At 39.2% G+C, this 17617-nt stretch overlaps 1 protein-coding gene across 1 annotated transcript in view; it reads left to right on the top strand.

Annotated features, from left to right (window-relative positions):
• SORCS1 (sortilin related VPS10 domain containing receptor 1) overlaps positions 1-17617 on the top strand; it is a 514658-nt gene that overhangs the window by 360886 nt on the left and 136155 nt on the right. Inside the window, exon 7 of the mRNA XM_077748457.1 lies at positions 15263-15327. Within this exon, the coding sequence (XP_077604583.1) occupies positions 15263-15327 (65 nt within the window). The remainder of the gene's footprint in view (positions 1-15262; positions 15328-17617) is intronic.

The following is a 17617-nucleotide window of genomic DNA, read 5'->3' as shown; positions in this document are numbered from 1 at the left end:
TGATGTTAAAGAGGTCATTGATTGTGTTCTCCTCTAGGATTTTGATAGTTTCCTGTCTCACATTTAGGTCTCTCATCCATTTGAATTTGTTTTTGTGTATGGTGTAAGAAAGTGGTCCAGTTTCATTCTTCTGCTTGTTGCCATCCAGTTTTCTCCGGCACCATTTGTTGAAGAAGCTGTCTTTTTTTCATTGGATATTCTTTTCTGCTTTGTCGAAGATGGGTTGATCATAGCGTTATGGGTCCATTTCTAGGTTTTCTATTCTGTTCCATTGATCCATGTGTCTGTTTTTGTGACAGTACTATACTGTCTTGATGACTACAGCTTTATAATATAGCTTGAAATCCGGAATTGTGATGCCTCAATTTTGATTTTGTTTTTCAGGATTGCTTTGGCTATTTGGGATCTTTTGTGGTTCGATACAAATTTTAGGATGTTTTGTTCTAGCTCTGCAAAAAATGCTGGTGGTATTTTAACAGGGATTGCATTAAATGTGTAGATTGTTTTGGGTAGTGTAGCCATTCTAACAATGTTTGTTTTTCTAATCCATGAGCAAGGAATACTTTTCCATTTATTTATGTCCTCTTCAATTTCTTTCATAAGTGTTCTCAAGTTTTCAAGTACAGATCTTTTACCTCTTTAGTTAGGTTTTTTCTTAGATATCTTATTGTTTTTGGTGCAATTGCAAATTGCAATTGCAATTGCAAATTGCACCAAAAGTCAATTCCTTGATTTCTTTTTCTGCTGCTTCGTTATTAGTGTATAGAAATCCAACGGACTTCTGCACATTGATTTTATGTTCTGTGATTTTGGTGAATTCATGTATTTGTTCTGGCAATGTTCGGGTGAAGCCTTTTGGGTTTTCTATGTAGAGTATCATGTCATCTGCAAATAGTCAAAGTTTGACTTCTTCCTTGCCAATTTGGATGCCTTTTCTTTCTTTTTCTGTCTAACTGCTGAGGCTAAGATTTCCAGGACTATGTTAAATATTAATGGTGAGAGTGGACATCTTTGTCTTCTTCCTGACCGTAGGGGAAAGGCTCTCAGTTTTTCCCCATTGAGGATGATGTTAGGTATGGGTAATATATGGTCTTCATGATGTTGAGGTATGTTCCATCTATCCCTGTTTTGTTGAGGATGCTGTATTTTGTGAAATGCTTTTTCCCCCTCCATTCACAGAATCATATGGTTCCTATCCTTTATTTTATTAATGTGGGGTATTCCATTGATTGATTTGTGAATTCAGTGGGAATTTTTAATGCAGACATTAAACATTAACATTCTATTGCCCCAGAATCAGGAACAATGGATAGAAAATCAGCTTAGTGTTTAATTTTATAGCTTCTCAATTACTTAGAAGCCCTCGCTACTCGGTTCCTTTAATTTATATCAATTGAGTGAGTAATTTTTAGATGTAACACCTGGCCGTGAACCTAGAGGAAACACAGTCCCTGTCCTGGAGGAGTTTGAAGCTGCTGAGTTGGGACTGCAGTGGGACTCCCTCTGGGAGTTAAAGACCAGCATCTGGCTTGGGGCCTGAGGGCATGAGGTTGGCAATCTAGAAGAATAGCTGGACATAGAATTTGGGGAGGGAAAGCAAAGACAACCAGACAGAACTTGCCAGCCCTTTTTTGCTGTCTCTTGGCACCTTGAACCAAAATGAGCTTCCAAATGAAATGGCTGCTGCTTCCCTTCTGTCTCCCACATCTCATATGTACTTCCTTCTGGTCAGTTCTTATCTGAAACTATAGAGACTCTGGGAAATATGGTTGTAGGTTGGCCAAGTTGATCCAGTACAAAATCACTGCAGTCTACCGCTTGAAAACTTGATACCTGGCACATCTTTTAAAACCATATATAATCTCCAAATAAAAACAAAAACATAATTATGCTTCACCTGACAGTGAAGGGATTATATCCCATGCAACTTAAAACATGATAAATGCCTCACCAAAAAAGATGAGAAAAAATTGCAAATGTCACATTGTTTTCAGGTGATATTCCTCTTTTAGCTGAGTCATGCTTCCCCTTTTTGTATTCGGTAACCAAAATACCAAGATGTAAGGTTAGTCATTATTAACTCATCTCATGTTGAAACATTGAGAAATGGGAAGAGGAGAAGGAAAAAAATAAAGACACGCACAAATATATATTCATATTAAGTTATGGTGAGTGGTGTTTCTCAGGAATGGTTTTTAAGGAAAGAGACTTGTCTCTTGATAGGCCAAAGATGAGAAGAAATTGACCAAAGAGATAATATAGTGAAATACCTAGAATACTGCTTGGAACATACCATACATCATCAACTCTAAAATCCCAGTGAATGAAGATACCTTTATTTTATGTATTGTCAGAAAAACCCCTGCCAGTTATCATTTCTTTTTTTTAATGTTTATTTTTGAGAAGTGGGGATGGAGTGGAGAGAGTGGGAGACACAGAATCTGATGCAGGGCCCAGTACAGAGCCCAATGCAGGGCTTGAACCCACAAACCACCAGATCATGACCTGAAACGAAGTCAACATTTAACCGACTGAACCACCCAGGTGCCCCTAAGCATTATCATTTCAATGATTATTAGACACCAACAGATTTAAGAAATGTTAAAATGAAAAAAAAATGAGCATTTTGGAATGATAAAATAGGTCCTCAATACATATTTATTGAATATATGAAAACTTAAGAATGAATATGAGGATGAGGCAGCCATAGATTTCTACTTCTCAAATCAAAGGTTAGATAAGGTTGTCTTAATAGGTAACTAATAAGATATGGGACGGTAAATTCTAAACAGAATGATCGAGAAGACCCAGGAACTGGCTTATTTGACATGGTAGGAAAGAAAGGCAGAGCAGACAGAGGAAGACCTTAAAACCAACTCTTTGATCATTGAGTCCATATAGATGACCAGCCCTGATGTGGGATTTTTAGAGAACTTTGAAGCTGTCATGAACTTTGAATCTGTCACATATGACCTCCTATGAGTTGCAGGAGTCCCTTCTACACAATTCTAGATAAATGGCTAAACACAGCTTTTTGGATTGAGAATGAACTTTGTCTATCTGTCTGTCAAGATCTCTCTTTCTCTACAGAGAATAACCAGAGGAAATGGACCTGTCCCACTGTTTTTTATCATTTGGCTCTGGCACTTAAAACATCAACATCTCTAAACAAAGCAATTCCATAATTTAGAGAAAGCTGTCAAGGTTTTCGCAGGCATGGCAAGATGTGCCCTGGGGTGGAGGACAGAACCTGCTGCAGCATTTATGAAATTTATGGTAAAGGGTTTTCCATGAGTGCCTGAAGTTTAAGGCAGATAAATACCAGAAGACAAATTCTACCAATAATTGAATTACAAAGCCATTATCATGTGCTGAACAGAGCAATTTTATGACTCTATTGTGACAAGATGAAACTTGTTAGAATATTTATGTGCCTGGGATAGCTTCTGCATCACTAACCCAGAGAACAAACTAGCTCTTTCAGAATGTGCCTCCTATGAGCAGTTAGCCTTCCTGAATTTGGTAGCCAAGGAAAACGAGGTGCCTAAGAGAGAGGAACCCAAAGCAGACAACAGCGTACAGCCACATCAGTCAGAGCTTCACATCCCCCCTCACCCTTCAACAGTTCCTGGGCCAATAGATTTATGTTGTCAGCTTCAATCAGTTTCCTCCCACAGTAGCCAGGGCAGCTCTAGAATCAGGAAAAACTGGCTGTCCACGTTGCTTTCTACTTCTAAATAAATGAAGAGTAAGAACATCTCAGTAATAAGAGCCACTTTTCCGATCTAATCATTTTTAAATAGTATAACTTTATTTTTGTGATAGTTGAAATCTATGAATCATAAACTTACACTAGTTGGAATGCTACAGTAGTTTACCCACTTTACGTGATAGAATAACACGACTCATCCATTCCATGTGATGACAGTGATTTAGAAAGGACACATCACTTTCTTATTTATAGTAGTTTTCCTCTAAGTATATCCTTGGGAGATTTGAGTACATTTTTCCCTCTAACTTTTTACTTCAAAATAATTTTAGAATTAAAGATTGCAAAGATAGAATGGAGAGTTCTCATATAATCTTCAGTCAACTTCTCTTAAGTTATTGTGTTTTATAACCATGGAGCAGTATTTACAACTAAGAAATTAACACTGGTAAAAGGCTGTCAACTGAACAGGAGATTTTATTTGGATTCCCCCACATTTTTTACTAATGTCCTTTTTCCCCCAAAATCTCACATGGCACTTAATTGTTATATCTGTTAGTCTCTTTCAATCTGTGACAGGTCCTCAGTCTTTTCTGGTCTTTGATGACCTGGACAATTTTGAAGAGTACTAGCCAGATATTTTTTAGAATGTACCTGAAATTGGGTTAGTCCAATATTTTCTCATGATTACAGGGTTTTAGATTGTTGGAAAGAATATCACAGGAATGATATGCTCTTCTCATGACATCATATCAAACAATACAGTATATAAGTATGTCTTATTACCAATGATGTTAACCTTGATCACTTAAGGTAAGGTCTGCCAGGTTTCTCCATTGCAGAATTACTGTTTTTCCTGTTCCATACTCTGTTAAAAGCAAATTACTAAGTCCAGTGCATTCTCAAGGGAAAGAGAATTAAGCTCCAACTCTTTGCAAGAAGAGCATCAAAAATTTTGTGAACATATGTTAAAAACACCACAATAATTAATAAATATTTTGGGGAAGATACTTAGAGGCTATGCATTTTGCCCACTAATTTTAGTATTAATCAGTGGATCTTGCCTGTGGCAATTATTTCTGTGACATTCTGATGATAGTTTCTTATTTGGGTCATTTCTTATTATCGGTATTAATTGGAATTCTCCTATAAGGAATAATTGTCCCATCTTGATCATTTATTTATTTATACCTGTGATTAGTTGCTCATCTAACAAGGTGACCAGAAAAGATGATGAATAAGCCCAATTTTGAATGATGTTTGTTGTCTCTTTAGGTATCTCTGTGCCTTCTCTCTGGGCTAGTTGGAACACAATCCCTATTAGACACTATATGCCATTAAAGTGCCATTTGCGAATTAAAGGCAAGATTGCTCTGTCTAATAAAATCATTTTTAAAAGAATATTTTAGGGTATGACCTGGGATGAAGATCTCAGAGGGAAATGGATTTTCCTAGTAACACAATTCCTTTATTGGTCCTAGAGGAGGGGATTCTGCTCTGTATTTCTGGGCTCCCCCGTTTGTTCAATTCAGCATCTCACACCACCTTCACCATCAGGACGGTGACTTGGAGGTACTCGCCGTTACACACACACACACACACACACACACACTTCTTCCTTTTCCCATCTTCTTGGTCTTCACCAAAGGAAAAAGCATGATTTGCTGCTTGGCACCAAAAACCAAACTTCTGTGAAAGAGTACTGACCTCTGTGGTTTTAATTCCCAAAACAAAGGTGCCTGGTTGGCTCTGTTTGTAGAGAATGTGACTCTTGATCTCGGTTGTGAGTTTGAGTCCCACATTGGGTATAGAGATTACTCAAAAAAATATCTGTAATTACCAGAACAAATAATTCAGGTTCCAAACTTAACCTATTAAAAATATATGAAAAAGAAAGTACAATCAATGGGTAAATATCCTAAACAATTTAATCTGCTTTATAAATGAAAACTTAAGTAAAAACATTTCTGTGGATATAAGGCCCATGAACATGATAGGCAGTCCATAAAGAAAAAAAAAAGACAACATGAAAATGTTGACTCTCAGAAATCAGAAATAAAAAGACAAAAACAATATACCATTTATTAAACTATCAAAGGCATAGACTTTTTAAAGAAGATAATACTTAGCTTTGGTGAGGACTTGGGGAATGGACTCTCCATATGCTCTTCTTAGGAGCATAATTTATATAAATTTTCTGGAGGACAATTGGACAGCATAACAGGAGTCTTAAATGCTTGCCCTCTTTGAGTTAGTGAAATTCTCTCTTTTAAAAATTCTGCCTATTAAAAAAAATCGCATGATTAGAGAGACAGACAAATATTTACCTGCAAAGATAATCAGCACAGTATTATGTATAGACACTACTGGTACTCAGTGGTCAGCCTATCAGTTAAGTAAATTACAGAATACTGTTACAGCTGGCAAAATAGTACATTCCAATATAATGGTATGTTATGCTGTGTTCCAGTATTATGTTATGCAAAAATTATTTTTTAAAAAAGGAATGCCTACAGAAGCATAGAAAAAGTACCCTAAAGGATCAACAACAAAATGTTAAAGGTGATTGTTTCCAGATGAAAAGACTGTGTGAATGTTCTATTTTCCTTTATATACCTTGGTCCGCTTTCTGTTATATTTTTAATGAACACATATTATTTTTACAATTAGATTTCCTAAAGCAGTGTTATTTAAATAAATTACACCAATTATAATAAGAATAGGGCAGTCAAGCATATTTTCCAGCTGGAGAATTGAGGGTGGGTGGTGGTGTTGGAGGGAGACAAATAACAGGAAAGCTTGGTGACCTGCAGAGTAGCCACTAGACGTAATCTCTCCTTTCCTGCCCCTTTCTTCATTTTTATCAAGTCTCCCCCGTTCCATCGAGGCCTCTTCTTCTCTTTGCTTGCTCTTCACTATCTCCTCTTTCATGACCTTTCCCTTCTGTCCCTCCCTCTCCNTCTTCATTTTTATCAAGTCTCCCCCGTTCCATCGAGGCCTCTTCTTCTCTTTGCTTGCTCTTCACTATCTCCTCTCTGCTTCCCCCATTCTAACTTCCCCTCTCTGCTTCCTCTCTTCTCTTTCTGTCACGCTGAGATGTTTTTGACTCTACCTTTAGAATCTGCACCCAGAGTGGATTATTAAGTAAAAAAAAATTTTAATGTATGTTTTACGCTTTCCATCATCACATTGTTTCCTCAGCCAAGCAGTTAATACGAGTTCAAAGGCACATTGACACTGGCCTTCAGAGCACTTTCACAGGGTATCATCGCCGTGTTTGCCCAGTTCTAAATCCCTGGACACCTCGTTCTCAGAACTCCAGAAGTTCTTTGTAAATAAGCAAAGCCCTTGGGAGAGTAACTGCCATGTGACTCCCCAGGAATTTGTACCCCTGCTGTGATGAATCTGATTTCTTCCTGTGTCTAACTGGATTCTGTCCTTGCTTCTCTCCAGGCTTTACCGACTGGGTTACTTTCCCTTCTCCATTGAGGAGCTTGTGAGCTGTAGCCTCTTGGGGTATTTTTTCTGCAGTATCAATACCCAGGAATAAAACCAAGGAATGTTTTTGTTTCACAATAGGCTCAGGAAGTAAAGCAGAGCTATCCAAGAATGATTAAACCAGGCTTAGGTAGGGGCCAGGGACCTGCCGGTCCAGTGCAGAGACTAACACTGTGTTTCTCAGAATTGTCAGAACTTACTGTCATTTTTCAAGTAACTGCAGAGAAGCCACCTTCACACTTAGAACCCCTGATATTTGAGGATCTAAACTAAACTTAATTACCAGGATATTTTCAGATTCGAGGACATGGAACCTGTTCACTATTCCTGGGTCCACACTTCCCTCATGCCCACCACACATGCTTTAGTTCGTTGGGGTTGCTATAACAAAATACCACAGGCTGGATAGCTTATAAAGAACAGAAGTTACTCTCACTGTTCTGGGGACTGGGAGTCTGAGATCAGAATCCAGTGATATGGGGGTCTGATAAAGGCCCTCTTGAGTGGATGACAGATGGCTGGTTACCTCCTTGCTGTGTTCTCACGTGGTAGAATGGGCAAGGGGGCCCTCTCTGGTCTCTTTTATATAGGCACTAATCACCTCCCCAAACCCCCACATCCTAATACCATCTCCTTGGAAGTTAGGTTTCAACATATAAATTTGGAGTGGGGGAGACACAAACATTCAAGCCATAGCAGCACATACCCTTTGCAGAATGTCAAATTGTCTGAAGTTTTCCTGTCATTTCTCCTTACCTTTTTGGTGTAAGACACACACATTATCTTTTGAGTTAATTCCTTCTTTGTGGAGAAACTAAGAAGTAAAAAAACAAAAACAAAAAAGCAAGGAATTGTTTTTCATGAGAAGGATCATTGGAGTAAGTTAACCTGGATTAGTCATTTAAACCTTGACACTATCTGAGTGGTGTGACCTTGGATAAGGTATTTGCTCTCTTGAAACCTTGGTTTCCTTAATTATGGCATATGGTGTTCAAATTAGTTAACCTCTAACAGACTTTTCATCTCAAAAGGATCCCTTAATTTATACTGTTGACAATAGTGATAGCTTCACCTACTGTTTCTTTTACTCTTCACAACAGTTTTTTTAATGAAGTCTTATTATTAATGTTCTTCTTACAGATGATACATAGAGCTGTAGAAAAATCAGAAATCCTAAGTTCTGATCTGATTGTGTCATATATTAGCTCTGTGCCCTTAGGCAAGTAAATTGCTTTCAGAGCTACCAGCAGCTTTCTCTTATCTCATCATTATTTTTCCTCAATTTGTATCATGTGTGAATTTTGTAGACACACAATAGGTATTCTTATCCAAGTTGTTGACAGTTGATGAGCAGGAAGCCAACAAGGGCACAGCCTTGCAAGCCCCGTGTGGTTATCAATTCTGCACTTGACTGATGGGCACCAGCCATTGATCAACACCATACGACAGTGGTGTTTTTGATGTAGTTAATGCTTCTTATAGTTTGTATATATCTTGTCCTAATCAACTCTCTAGAAAAAGCATCACATTAACCAGGACTCTTCTGATGACCTTTGTCTTGAGAGCCAAGCTGTGTGGGTAGTGGAAGGGGGAACCCTTGGCTACAGAAGAGGAAATTCAGGGGGTCAGCCACTAATACCTACAGTGATTTGTTCCTTCTCTCTGGAGCAGAGAGAACCACTTGCTTCCGTGGGCTTTGTTTATAGAGAAAGCCTGTGGGAACATTAGTGCTCCTTCCAAAACAAAAAGCAGGCAACAGTTTCCAACTCCCCAGCCTCTGTTACTCTGCAGATCCCTGTTCCCTGCTCCTCATGCCATTAACTGCAATTCTAAATCTGAATAAATAGGTGCTACCCCGTCATGGTGTTTATTTTTTAATACTTGCTCTGCGGTTATCTATATCAGGACATTTTGTGGCTCTGCAGCATTTATTGAGCACTATATTAAACTGGTATAAACTCAGACAAAATGCCAAGTGAGTGATAAACTAGTGACATTTCTGAGTTTCTCTGTAGAAAATGTCTACAAAGACTGCATTTGGCTGATTGCATTTCAGAAGGCTGACGTTGCACTGTTAACATCGAAGTGCACTATATCAGGACTGATTGTTTTATTTGCATTCTTGACTTTAACAATCCTTAGATTTTTACTCAAAAATGATCCTGCTTGTGAACAACACTTTAAGACACTGGAAGCACAGGTGTGAGAGGCTGGCTTTGTCTTGTTTTCAACAACAGAGCTGGATGTAGCATGACCTGAGAGCCTTCACCTTACACTTTGTGTGCACAGGGAGACCCACATATAGATAGATGGGGACAGAGGTTCTTCTTTTGAGCTATTTATAGCCTTGCCCACTTACCTTACTTCAGGGGCATTAAATGGCTCTTAGGATCAAATGAAAAGCACAGGGTGCTTCATGATTGGACCCCTGGCTAACTTTTCTTTTATTTCCTACAGCTCTACCCTGAAAACATTTGATCTATTGACTTGCTAGTAGATGCCTGTATGGGCCATCCTCTCTGACCCAGGGCCTTTTTATCTGCTATTTATCTCTAAAAAGAGTGTTCTTCTACCCCTTCTGTCCATTGGTCCTGTTATTGCCTATCCTGGAATACTGAATTCATTTACTCTTAAGGGTTCTAAGACCTCCTTTCTCCAACAGGTTTCCATCTGCAAGTGAAAGGTCACTCCTCCAATGTCTGCAGATAGCTCCTTGCATATCAGAATTCTTGTTACATGGGATGACTGTCTACTCTTTAGCTCTAAAGCTCTTGGGAACAGGGAATCTGTAGCCCTTATTCTCATCACATATTAGGAGCTTGGACTGTTTCATTGAATAAAAAGGTGATTTTATTTATTCATACAGTTGATCTCTGGGTTGTCTTTTTTTTTTTTTTTGGTCTATTGATTTATGATGATAATTTTAATAAATAACTTTTGCTCATGGGGTACCCTTGAAACCTCAAGAAGCTTTTATTATCAACATTAGTTTTAATTTTCAGATGAATATTTACATTCCCTATCTACTTCCCAAAATAAGAAAGGGAAAAAAAAGAGGAAAATCCAGCTACATTTCTGAGCCCTTGCTTGTACAAGGAAGCAACTAAGTGCTTTAAGATACCTATTTTAGGTAAACTTATTTTGGCCTCACTTTATCAATAAAAAATAGTAAAAAGTACAGAAATGTTAAGTAACTTGCCAAATTTCACATATACAAGTACATTCATAGCGGTTCCTGGTATCTCAGTCATTTAAGCTTCTGACTTGGTCTCAGGTCATGATCTTGCAGTTCACAGGTTCAAGCCCTGCATCAGGCTCTGTACTGACAGCACAGAGCCTGGAGCCTGCTTCAGATTCTTTGTCTCCCTCACTCTCTACCCCTCCCCTGCACGGGCTCTCTCTCTCTCTTTCTCTCTCTCTCTCTCTCAAAAATAAACATTAAAAGTTTTAATAAAAAAATACATTGATGAATGTTTGCATGTTAGTTTGTACTTCTGCTTTTTCTAAAAACATTCAGTAAACATTTATTGGCTATCTATACATGGCATGCATGGTGCCTGGCATGGAAATATAGAAAGGTTTGAGTTTGTTGATTAGTAAGAATAGACAAATGAAGTCACCGGTTGACACATGGCCTAATTTATGCCATGCAAAAGTATGTGCATCATTCTGGAAGTCTCAGAAGGGGTGACCAACTTAGTGTAGGTGGCATCTTCATTGGAAAGTCTATTTTCAACTTCATGTATCTGCTGCTGGGCCTGTAAGAGTGCACAGACTGTAAGAGTTAAGAAGGCCTGGGGTGCATATATGTTTTAGAATTAGTGTTTTCTTTTTCTTAAGATAAATACCCAGTAATGGAATATTAGATCATATGGTAGTTCTATTTTTAATTTTTTGAGGAAACCATTCTGTTTTCCACAATGGCTGCACCAATCTGCATTCCCCCCCAACAGTGCACAAGGGTTTCTTTTTTTTCCCCCCACATCCTTGCCAACACTTGGTATTTCCTGTGTTTTTTACAATTATTTTAACCATTCTGATAGTTGTAAAGTTTACTGCAGCATTATTTACCAATAGCCAAGTTATGGAAGCAACCCATGTGTCCATTGATAGATGAATGGATAAATATGTGGTATATGTATACTGTGGAATACTAGTCATAACAAAAAGTAATGAAATCTTGCCATTTGTAGCAACATGGATGGATATAGAGGGTATTATGTTAAATGAAATAAGTCAGTTAGAGAAAAGCAAATATCATATTATTTCACTCATATATAATTTTTAAGAAACAAAACAAAAATCGCTTCTCGGCCTTTTGGCTAAGATCAAGTGAAGAAACAAAACAAATGAACAATAACAAAAAAAGAGAAACAAACAAACAGAAAACACTATTAAATGCAGAGAGCAAACTAGTGTTTGCCAGAGGTGAGGTGGGTGGGGTAATGGATGAAACGGTTAAAGGAGATTAAGAGTACGCTTATCTTGATGAACTCTGAGAAATGTATACGATTGTTGAACTATTATATTGTAGACATGAAACTAAGTGTGTGTGTGTGTGTGTGTGTGTGTGTATTTTTTAATACAGTTAAGGGGCACCTGGGTGGCTCAGTTAGTTAAGTGTCTGACTCTTGATTTTGGCTCAGGTCATAATTTCATGGTTCGTAAGTTTGAGCCCCACACAGGCTCTGCACTGACAGTGCAGAGCCTGCTTGGGATTCATTCTCTCCCTCCCCCTCCCCCTCCCCCTCTCCCTCTGCTCTCTCTCTCTCTCTGCCCCTCCCCCACTCATGCTTGCCCTCTCCCTGTTTCTGAAAACAATATTTTTAAATCTTAAAAGATAAAAGTAAATTAAAAATAGAGTTAGAAGGCAAAAGAAGAAGAGGGAATTCCAGACAGAGACCTCAGTACATACAAAGGCATGAAGCTTACCTGCTCTTCTGTGAAATTGAGTTCAAGAAGCAAACTCATTTTCCCAAATAGATATACAGACAATATAAAGATATGTTATATATAGCCACTTATTGCCTCTTTATATAATTAAAGGATCCTGGATCAAACATTTTTTTCTCACATTTACAGAGAGATTCTTTTTGAGCCCAAGAATTGAACAACACAGTATATCAGACATTATAGTAGATTCTGACCATTGTGAAAATGTTGTCTGTGTGTCTCCTGAGGAAACATTCTTCTCTATGCTTTGGTGAACACAGAGAACTCAGTGATAAAAAAAACAGAACACCTGCCTCATGGGAGCTCAATGAAGTAAGAGAGACATTTATACAAAGCGATCCAGCAAACCATTATGAACCATGACAGGTTATGTCTAGGGCTGTCTAGAAGCAGAAAGCAAGGGTGTGCAGCCCTTTGTGCTTAATGCCAGAAGTCATACTTACTATCATGATGGATAGTGATACTTGAAGCCATTCTTGAGATCTCACTCTGAAAAGGAAATCATCAAGGGAATATTTTGGATTAAATTTTATGTTTATGCTGTTTTTTGATTTGCTCTTATTTTTGAGCCTCATTGAGGCATAATTGACAAATAAAATTATAATATATGTAAAGTATACAGTGTGATGATTTGAGAAACATATACAGTGTAAAAGGATTTCCACACTCAGTTAACATATCTATCCCCTCATATATTTACCCTTCTTTCTTTTCCTTCCCTTCCCTTTCCCCTTCCCCTTCACTTTTGTTTCCTGGCTTCTTTTTTCTTTTCTTTTCTTTTTTGTGAGAACATTTAAGTTCCACTCTCAACAAATTTCAGTTATATAATACAGTATCATTAACTGTACTCATGTTGTACATTACATCCTCAAACTTTATTCATTTTATAACTGAAACTTTGTATCCTTTTACCGTCCTGTCCCCATTTTCGCTCCCACAACCCCTGGCAACCCCCAATTATTATTTTTGCCATCATCATTAAGCACCGTAATTGGTCTTACTATGCAGGAATAACCACCAGACTCTGCAGTTACAAGTAAAATGTATAAATGGGCTAGGGAATGATACTTTGTGGTCAGCTGCAGTGATGTGCCTGTGCAAGGTGTACGGTCAATGACAAGAACATTAAAACCAGCACCGCTGCAGACAGTTGGCCTTGTTTGGCTTCAGCTTTTGAGAATGTACCAGTGCCACAAAGTAAAAGCAGCAGTAATTCTTTAAAATCTGTGACTGCAGATCTGGAGTTACTCCTAGATCCTAGGAAGAGGGGTGAGCTTATCAGCAATAAAAGTTGTTGGAAACATTGTCATTTAACTTTAAAGTTGTATTTTGTTGTTGCCATTGTTTTCCTACAGGTGGGGGTGAAAATAGGCAGGCTAAGAGGAGTTTATTAGCCACAGTAGACCCTGAGAAACAAATGATTCTGTGTAGTCCCTGTCTCTTTCTGTGAATTGATAAGAGGGGAAGTCGCTTGGTACAACAGCTCCTGCCTTTAGACATAGTATAAAAGATCTTAAAACACAACTGCTATTATTGCTCTGGGGCTATGAGCACGTTGAAAGAGGCAACTGGATGCAGGATAATTATTTCCTCTCCCGTTGACATTCACCATTAGCAGATAGGTCTGCATGCTAGCTTTAACACTTTGTTTCCGGGATGCCAGCCTTCTCCTGGGATCAACAGAAGCAAGTCATGTCAAGGAAGAAACTCAGGATGGCAGTTAAGGCGGGAGGTGAACAGCGTGCAGCTGCCTACTAATAATTTACAAAAACCAGTTAACTGCTGAGATTTCTAGTTTGAAGGGTTTTAGGGACCTTGTTTCTTTTTCAGTCTTATGACTGTGGCCTTGTCAGAAGAGGTCACGTGTGGACCCATTCAGCTCTTCAGTGTGGGAAATGGAGAACCACCGTCCCTGGAAGAGCTCTAGCATTTAACGGAAATGATGGTCAGAATGTCACCAACTGCCCGTATTCAGATTCCAGTGATGGGAAGTGTCCAAGTGCGTGTCCCCTGTCTCTTTGGGGGAAATTATAAAACCCTTATTAGGACATTTCTGCTTCCTGAGAGAAGAAAGCGGGGTTTAACGTTTTGAGCATATACTTTGAATTTCAGAACATGTGTCAATCAGAAAAAAACTTACTGACAGTGACAATAGGGCTGTTAGGAGACTTCTTTTCTTAAGATGAAGAGAGACTAAGCCAGCTATGCCTCAGACTCTTTGAGCTGAGAAAATGAGTTCAAATAAGAAAGAGTTCTGGGAATGCCCTTAGGACAATGATTAATTTACTTATTTCAGAGAGCTCACAGACTGTTATATCCACCCTCCCGTCTCCCTCCCTCTGCTCATTTCCTTGCTTCTTTTATGCAGCATTTGACTATCTATTACAACTTAGGTAACAGAAGAATTATTTTCTATTTAGTATGGCTCACTGCAAGATTACACTAAATAATATGCACCTCCAAGACGTTTTAAATAGACTTTTATTTTCCTTTTTATTTTATTTTACTTACACATACGGTTTCGAGCACTTTTCCTAAAGTAAGGTCCATCTGCATTTTCCTCTCACTCCAGTTCAACAGTACAGAGAACAGTCGCTCTGTGACATACGGGCCACTGCATCTGTTGGATTGCATGGTTCGTTCCTAGGTCGTAGGACAGTAGGACGTAGTTCTGCTAATTTCAAATGGAAAAATTAATTAGATCACTCAGCAATGTAATTCACTGTTCAAGTCACCCAGCTAAAGAAAGCAGCTTGCTTGGCATCTGCCTGATAAGTCTTGAAAGTTTAATACACTGTCAGTGAGACTGTCACAGGCCACATATGCCATGTGTGAGACTTATTTGCAAGTCTGAGCTGATAACACACAGCATCTTTGCCAGAGTTAAGCCCAGCCTTCATCAAATAAAAGCTTCATTGTCGTTTTTATATGAAGTGGAAATTTTACTGTCAGACTGTGTGAGTAAACACAGTAGATGTATTCCAAGGACTGTGCTGTTAAATCCGGTGGCCGTTAATAGTCTGTGGGCTCAGCTGAGTTTCTCGAAGGCATGTATGAAGTCACTCATGTTGGTATTCCTTTTCCTCTTTGTCCATGTTTCAGGTCTGTGATGGGATCAAACAAGGAACCAGACCTTGTGCACCTTGAGGCCAGAACTATAGATGGTCGTAAGTACTTCCTCTCCTCCGTGATGTTAACCTGCCGGGAGCCGAGTCTGTGTCTTAGGGAAATCACAATGGCCATAATCCAAGTCCTTCATGATCCAGACTTGTCCTAATTGTTTCCAACATCTCACATCCAATCGAGGTGTTTTTCTTTCCCAGTAATGGGAAAGTTCCCCAATAACTTCTTTCTGACATTTTTGTAGTTATTGTCAGTATTATGTTACTGCTGCTGTTTTGTTTTCATTTGTTTTTCCACTTTCCTGATTTTATCAGATACCACCTAGGCAATATCTCACTGTTTTGTCTGGAAAGTCCCAAAGCACTTGGAAAGGACAGGGGACAAGAGAACCATCCTGTGTGTCCCTCATCATGAACAAGTTGAAGGACACATCAGTTGAGTTAGTTTGCTGGTACATCGGTAGCTTATAGCAACCCAGTTGGGCCCGCTGCAGGGAGGGACTATGCTTTGTGTCGAGACTAGGGCTTTGGGTACGTGAAACTGAAAAAAATTGCAGTTCAGGATCTGAATGACTCAAAAGTTCGCTTATGAAAACTTAATAACTTGAAAAAAGCTGCTTAAGCTCTTTATGCCTCAGCTTCTTCATCTGTAAAGGAAGTAAGTTACTAATAATGGTGCTTGTACAAACTAACATTCACTTAGCACTTACCCTGTACCTGGAATTAGGCCGATCACTTCAGTATTTTATCACAAGTAATCCCCACCACAACTTGTAGGCTGTTATCCCGATTTTACAGATGAGGAAGCCAAGTCACAACTAGTTTAAGTAATGTAATTAGACAACAGTAACATAAGTTTCCTCTCCCTTCTTTGGCCCAGAGGCTCTCCAGAAGTGCTAAGGCGTGGAGGCATACCACCAGGCCTAGGATAGGGCACCACAGGTTAAAGGGATCAAAGAAAGAGAAAAGTAGAAGAAGAACAGGTGAAGAAAAGATGGGGGGAAGAATGAAATCTCAAGTAGAGAGAAGAAAAAGCGAACTGACTATCTGTACTTAACACAGAGCAGTGAGTTTGCCCAGCCAGAGGGTGGTAATCTAATTATTGAGACATACCCCTCACAATTCAAAAACTTCGTCATCACTGTTCCCTGTACCTGTCCACTTGCCCTTAGCTCATCTGAGCACAAAGGCAGAAGACACCTGTACTTTACTAGCTCACAGCTAAAAGAAGCAAACTGTACTCCAAACTCTCCAGAAAGCACACCTACTTCGTTATTATGCACCCAGCATGAGATTTTTCATCTCTAGAGGTCCCGCATCCCCTTTGGCAGAATCAATGGGGGGACAGTTAAGGGTCCAAGCTGACTATCACCTTCCTCCTTAAAAATTCAGGCAGGACAGCCATATGTAATATGCCCAGCACTATGCCTAACACAGAATGCACCCAGCAGTTTAGAGCTTTTTTCCCACCTCTTCACAGGGCTCTCTCTGGTGGTGACCCCTCCATAGCTCTAGAACTGATTAGGTTGTCTTGGATGGCAAGATCCAGTTTTTACTACACAAGAGCCAGAGTAACCTTTTACTCAGGCAGAGCGATTCAGGACACCTGTCCATAGTTTTCACCTTGACCTATACTTTCAGCAGAATCCGGTGGCTGCCCATTTCCTTAGCTTCTCTCCCCGTCTTCTCTTCACTCCTTGTCTGCAGGCCCATGGGCATGCTGTCAGTTCTTGTAATGTGCGGGGTCCTATGTCTCACCCAAGGCCCTGAGACCAGCTGGTTCCTCTGCCTGGAATATCCTCATCTCTTCTGCTTTCCCTGACCCATTTATTGTAATGAATCACTATGAATGTTTCAGATGTAAGCATCACTTCCATTTTTTTAAACTTTTTATTTTGAAATAATTTTAGGCTCACATAAAAGTTGCAAACACTAGTACAGAGAGCTCCCCTCTACCTTGTGCCTGGCTTCCCTCAAAGATAACAATCAGTGTAGCCATCGAACAGTATCAAAACTCCCAGTCTAAACCAGTGTCTTTTTTGTTTGCTTTAGTTCAAAACTCTTATTTTTTTCTTTTTTTAAATTTTTTAATGTTTTATTTATTTCTGAGAGAGAGAGAGAGACCGTGTGAGCAGGAGAAGGTCAGAGACAGAGGGAGATACAGAAGCTGAAGTAGGCTCCATGCTCTGAGCTAGCTGTCAGCACAGAGCCTGATGTGGGGCTTGAACCCATGAACCATGAGATCATGACCTAGGCTGAAGTTGGACACTTAACCAACTGAGCCACCCAGGTGCCCCAGAACTCTTCTTTTTCTTTATTGTGCTCATCTCAGTTT

Source organism: Crocuta crocuta, unplaced genomic scaffold (genome assembly GCF_008692635.1).
Source record: "Crocuta crocuta isolate KB4526 unplaced genomic scaffold, BGI_CrCroc_1.0 scaffold619, whole genome shotgun sequence".
Lineage (NCBI taxonomy): Eukaryota > Metazoa > Chordata > Mammalia > Carnivora > Hyaenidae > Crocuta > Crocuta crocuta.
Note: the sequence above shows the minus strand (reverse complement) of the source record. Positions and strands in the feature narration are given on the sequence as shown.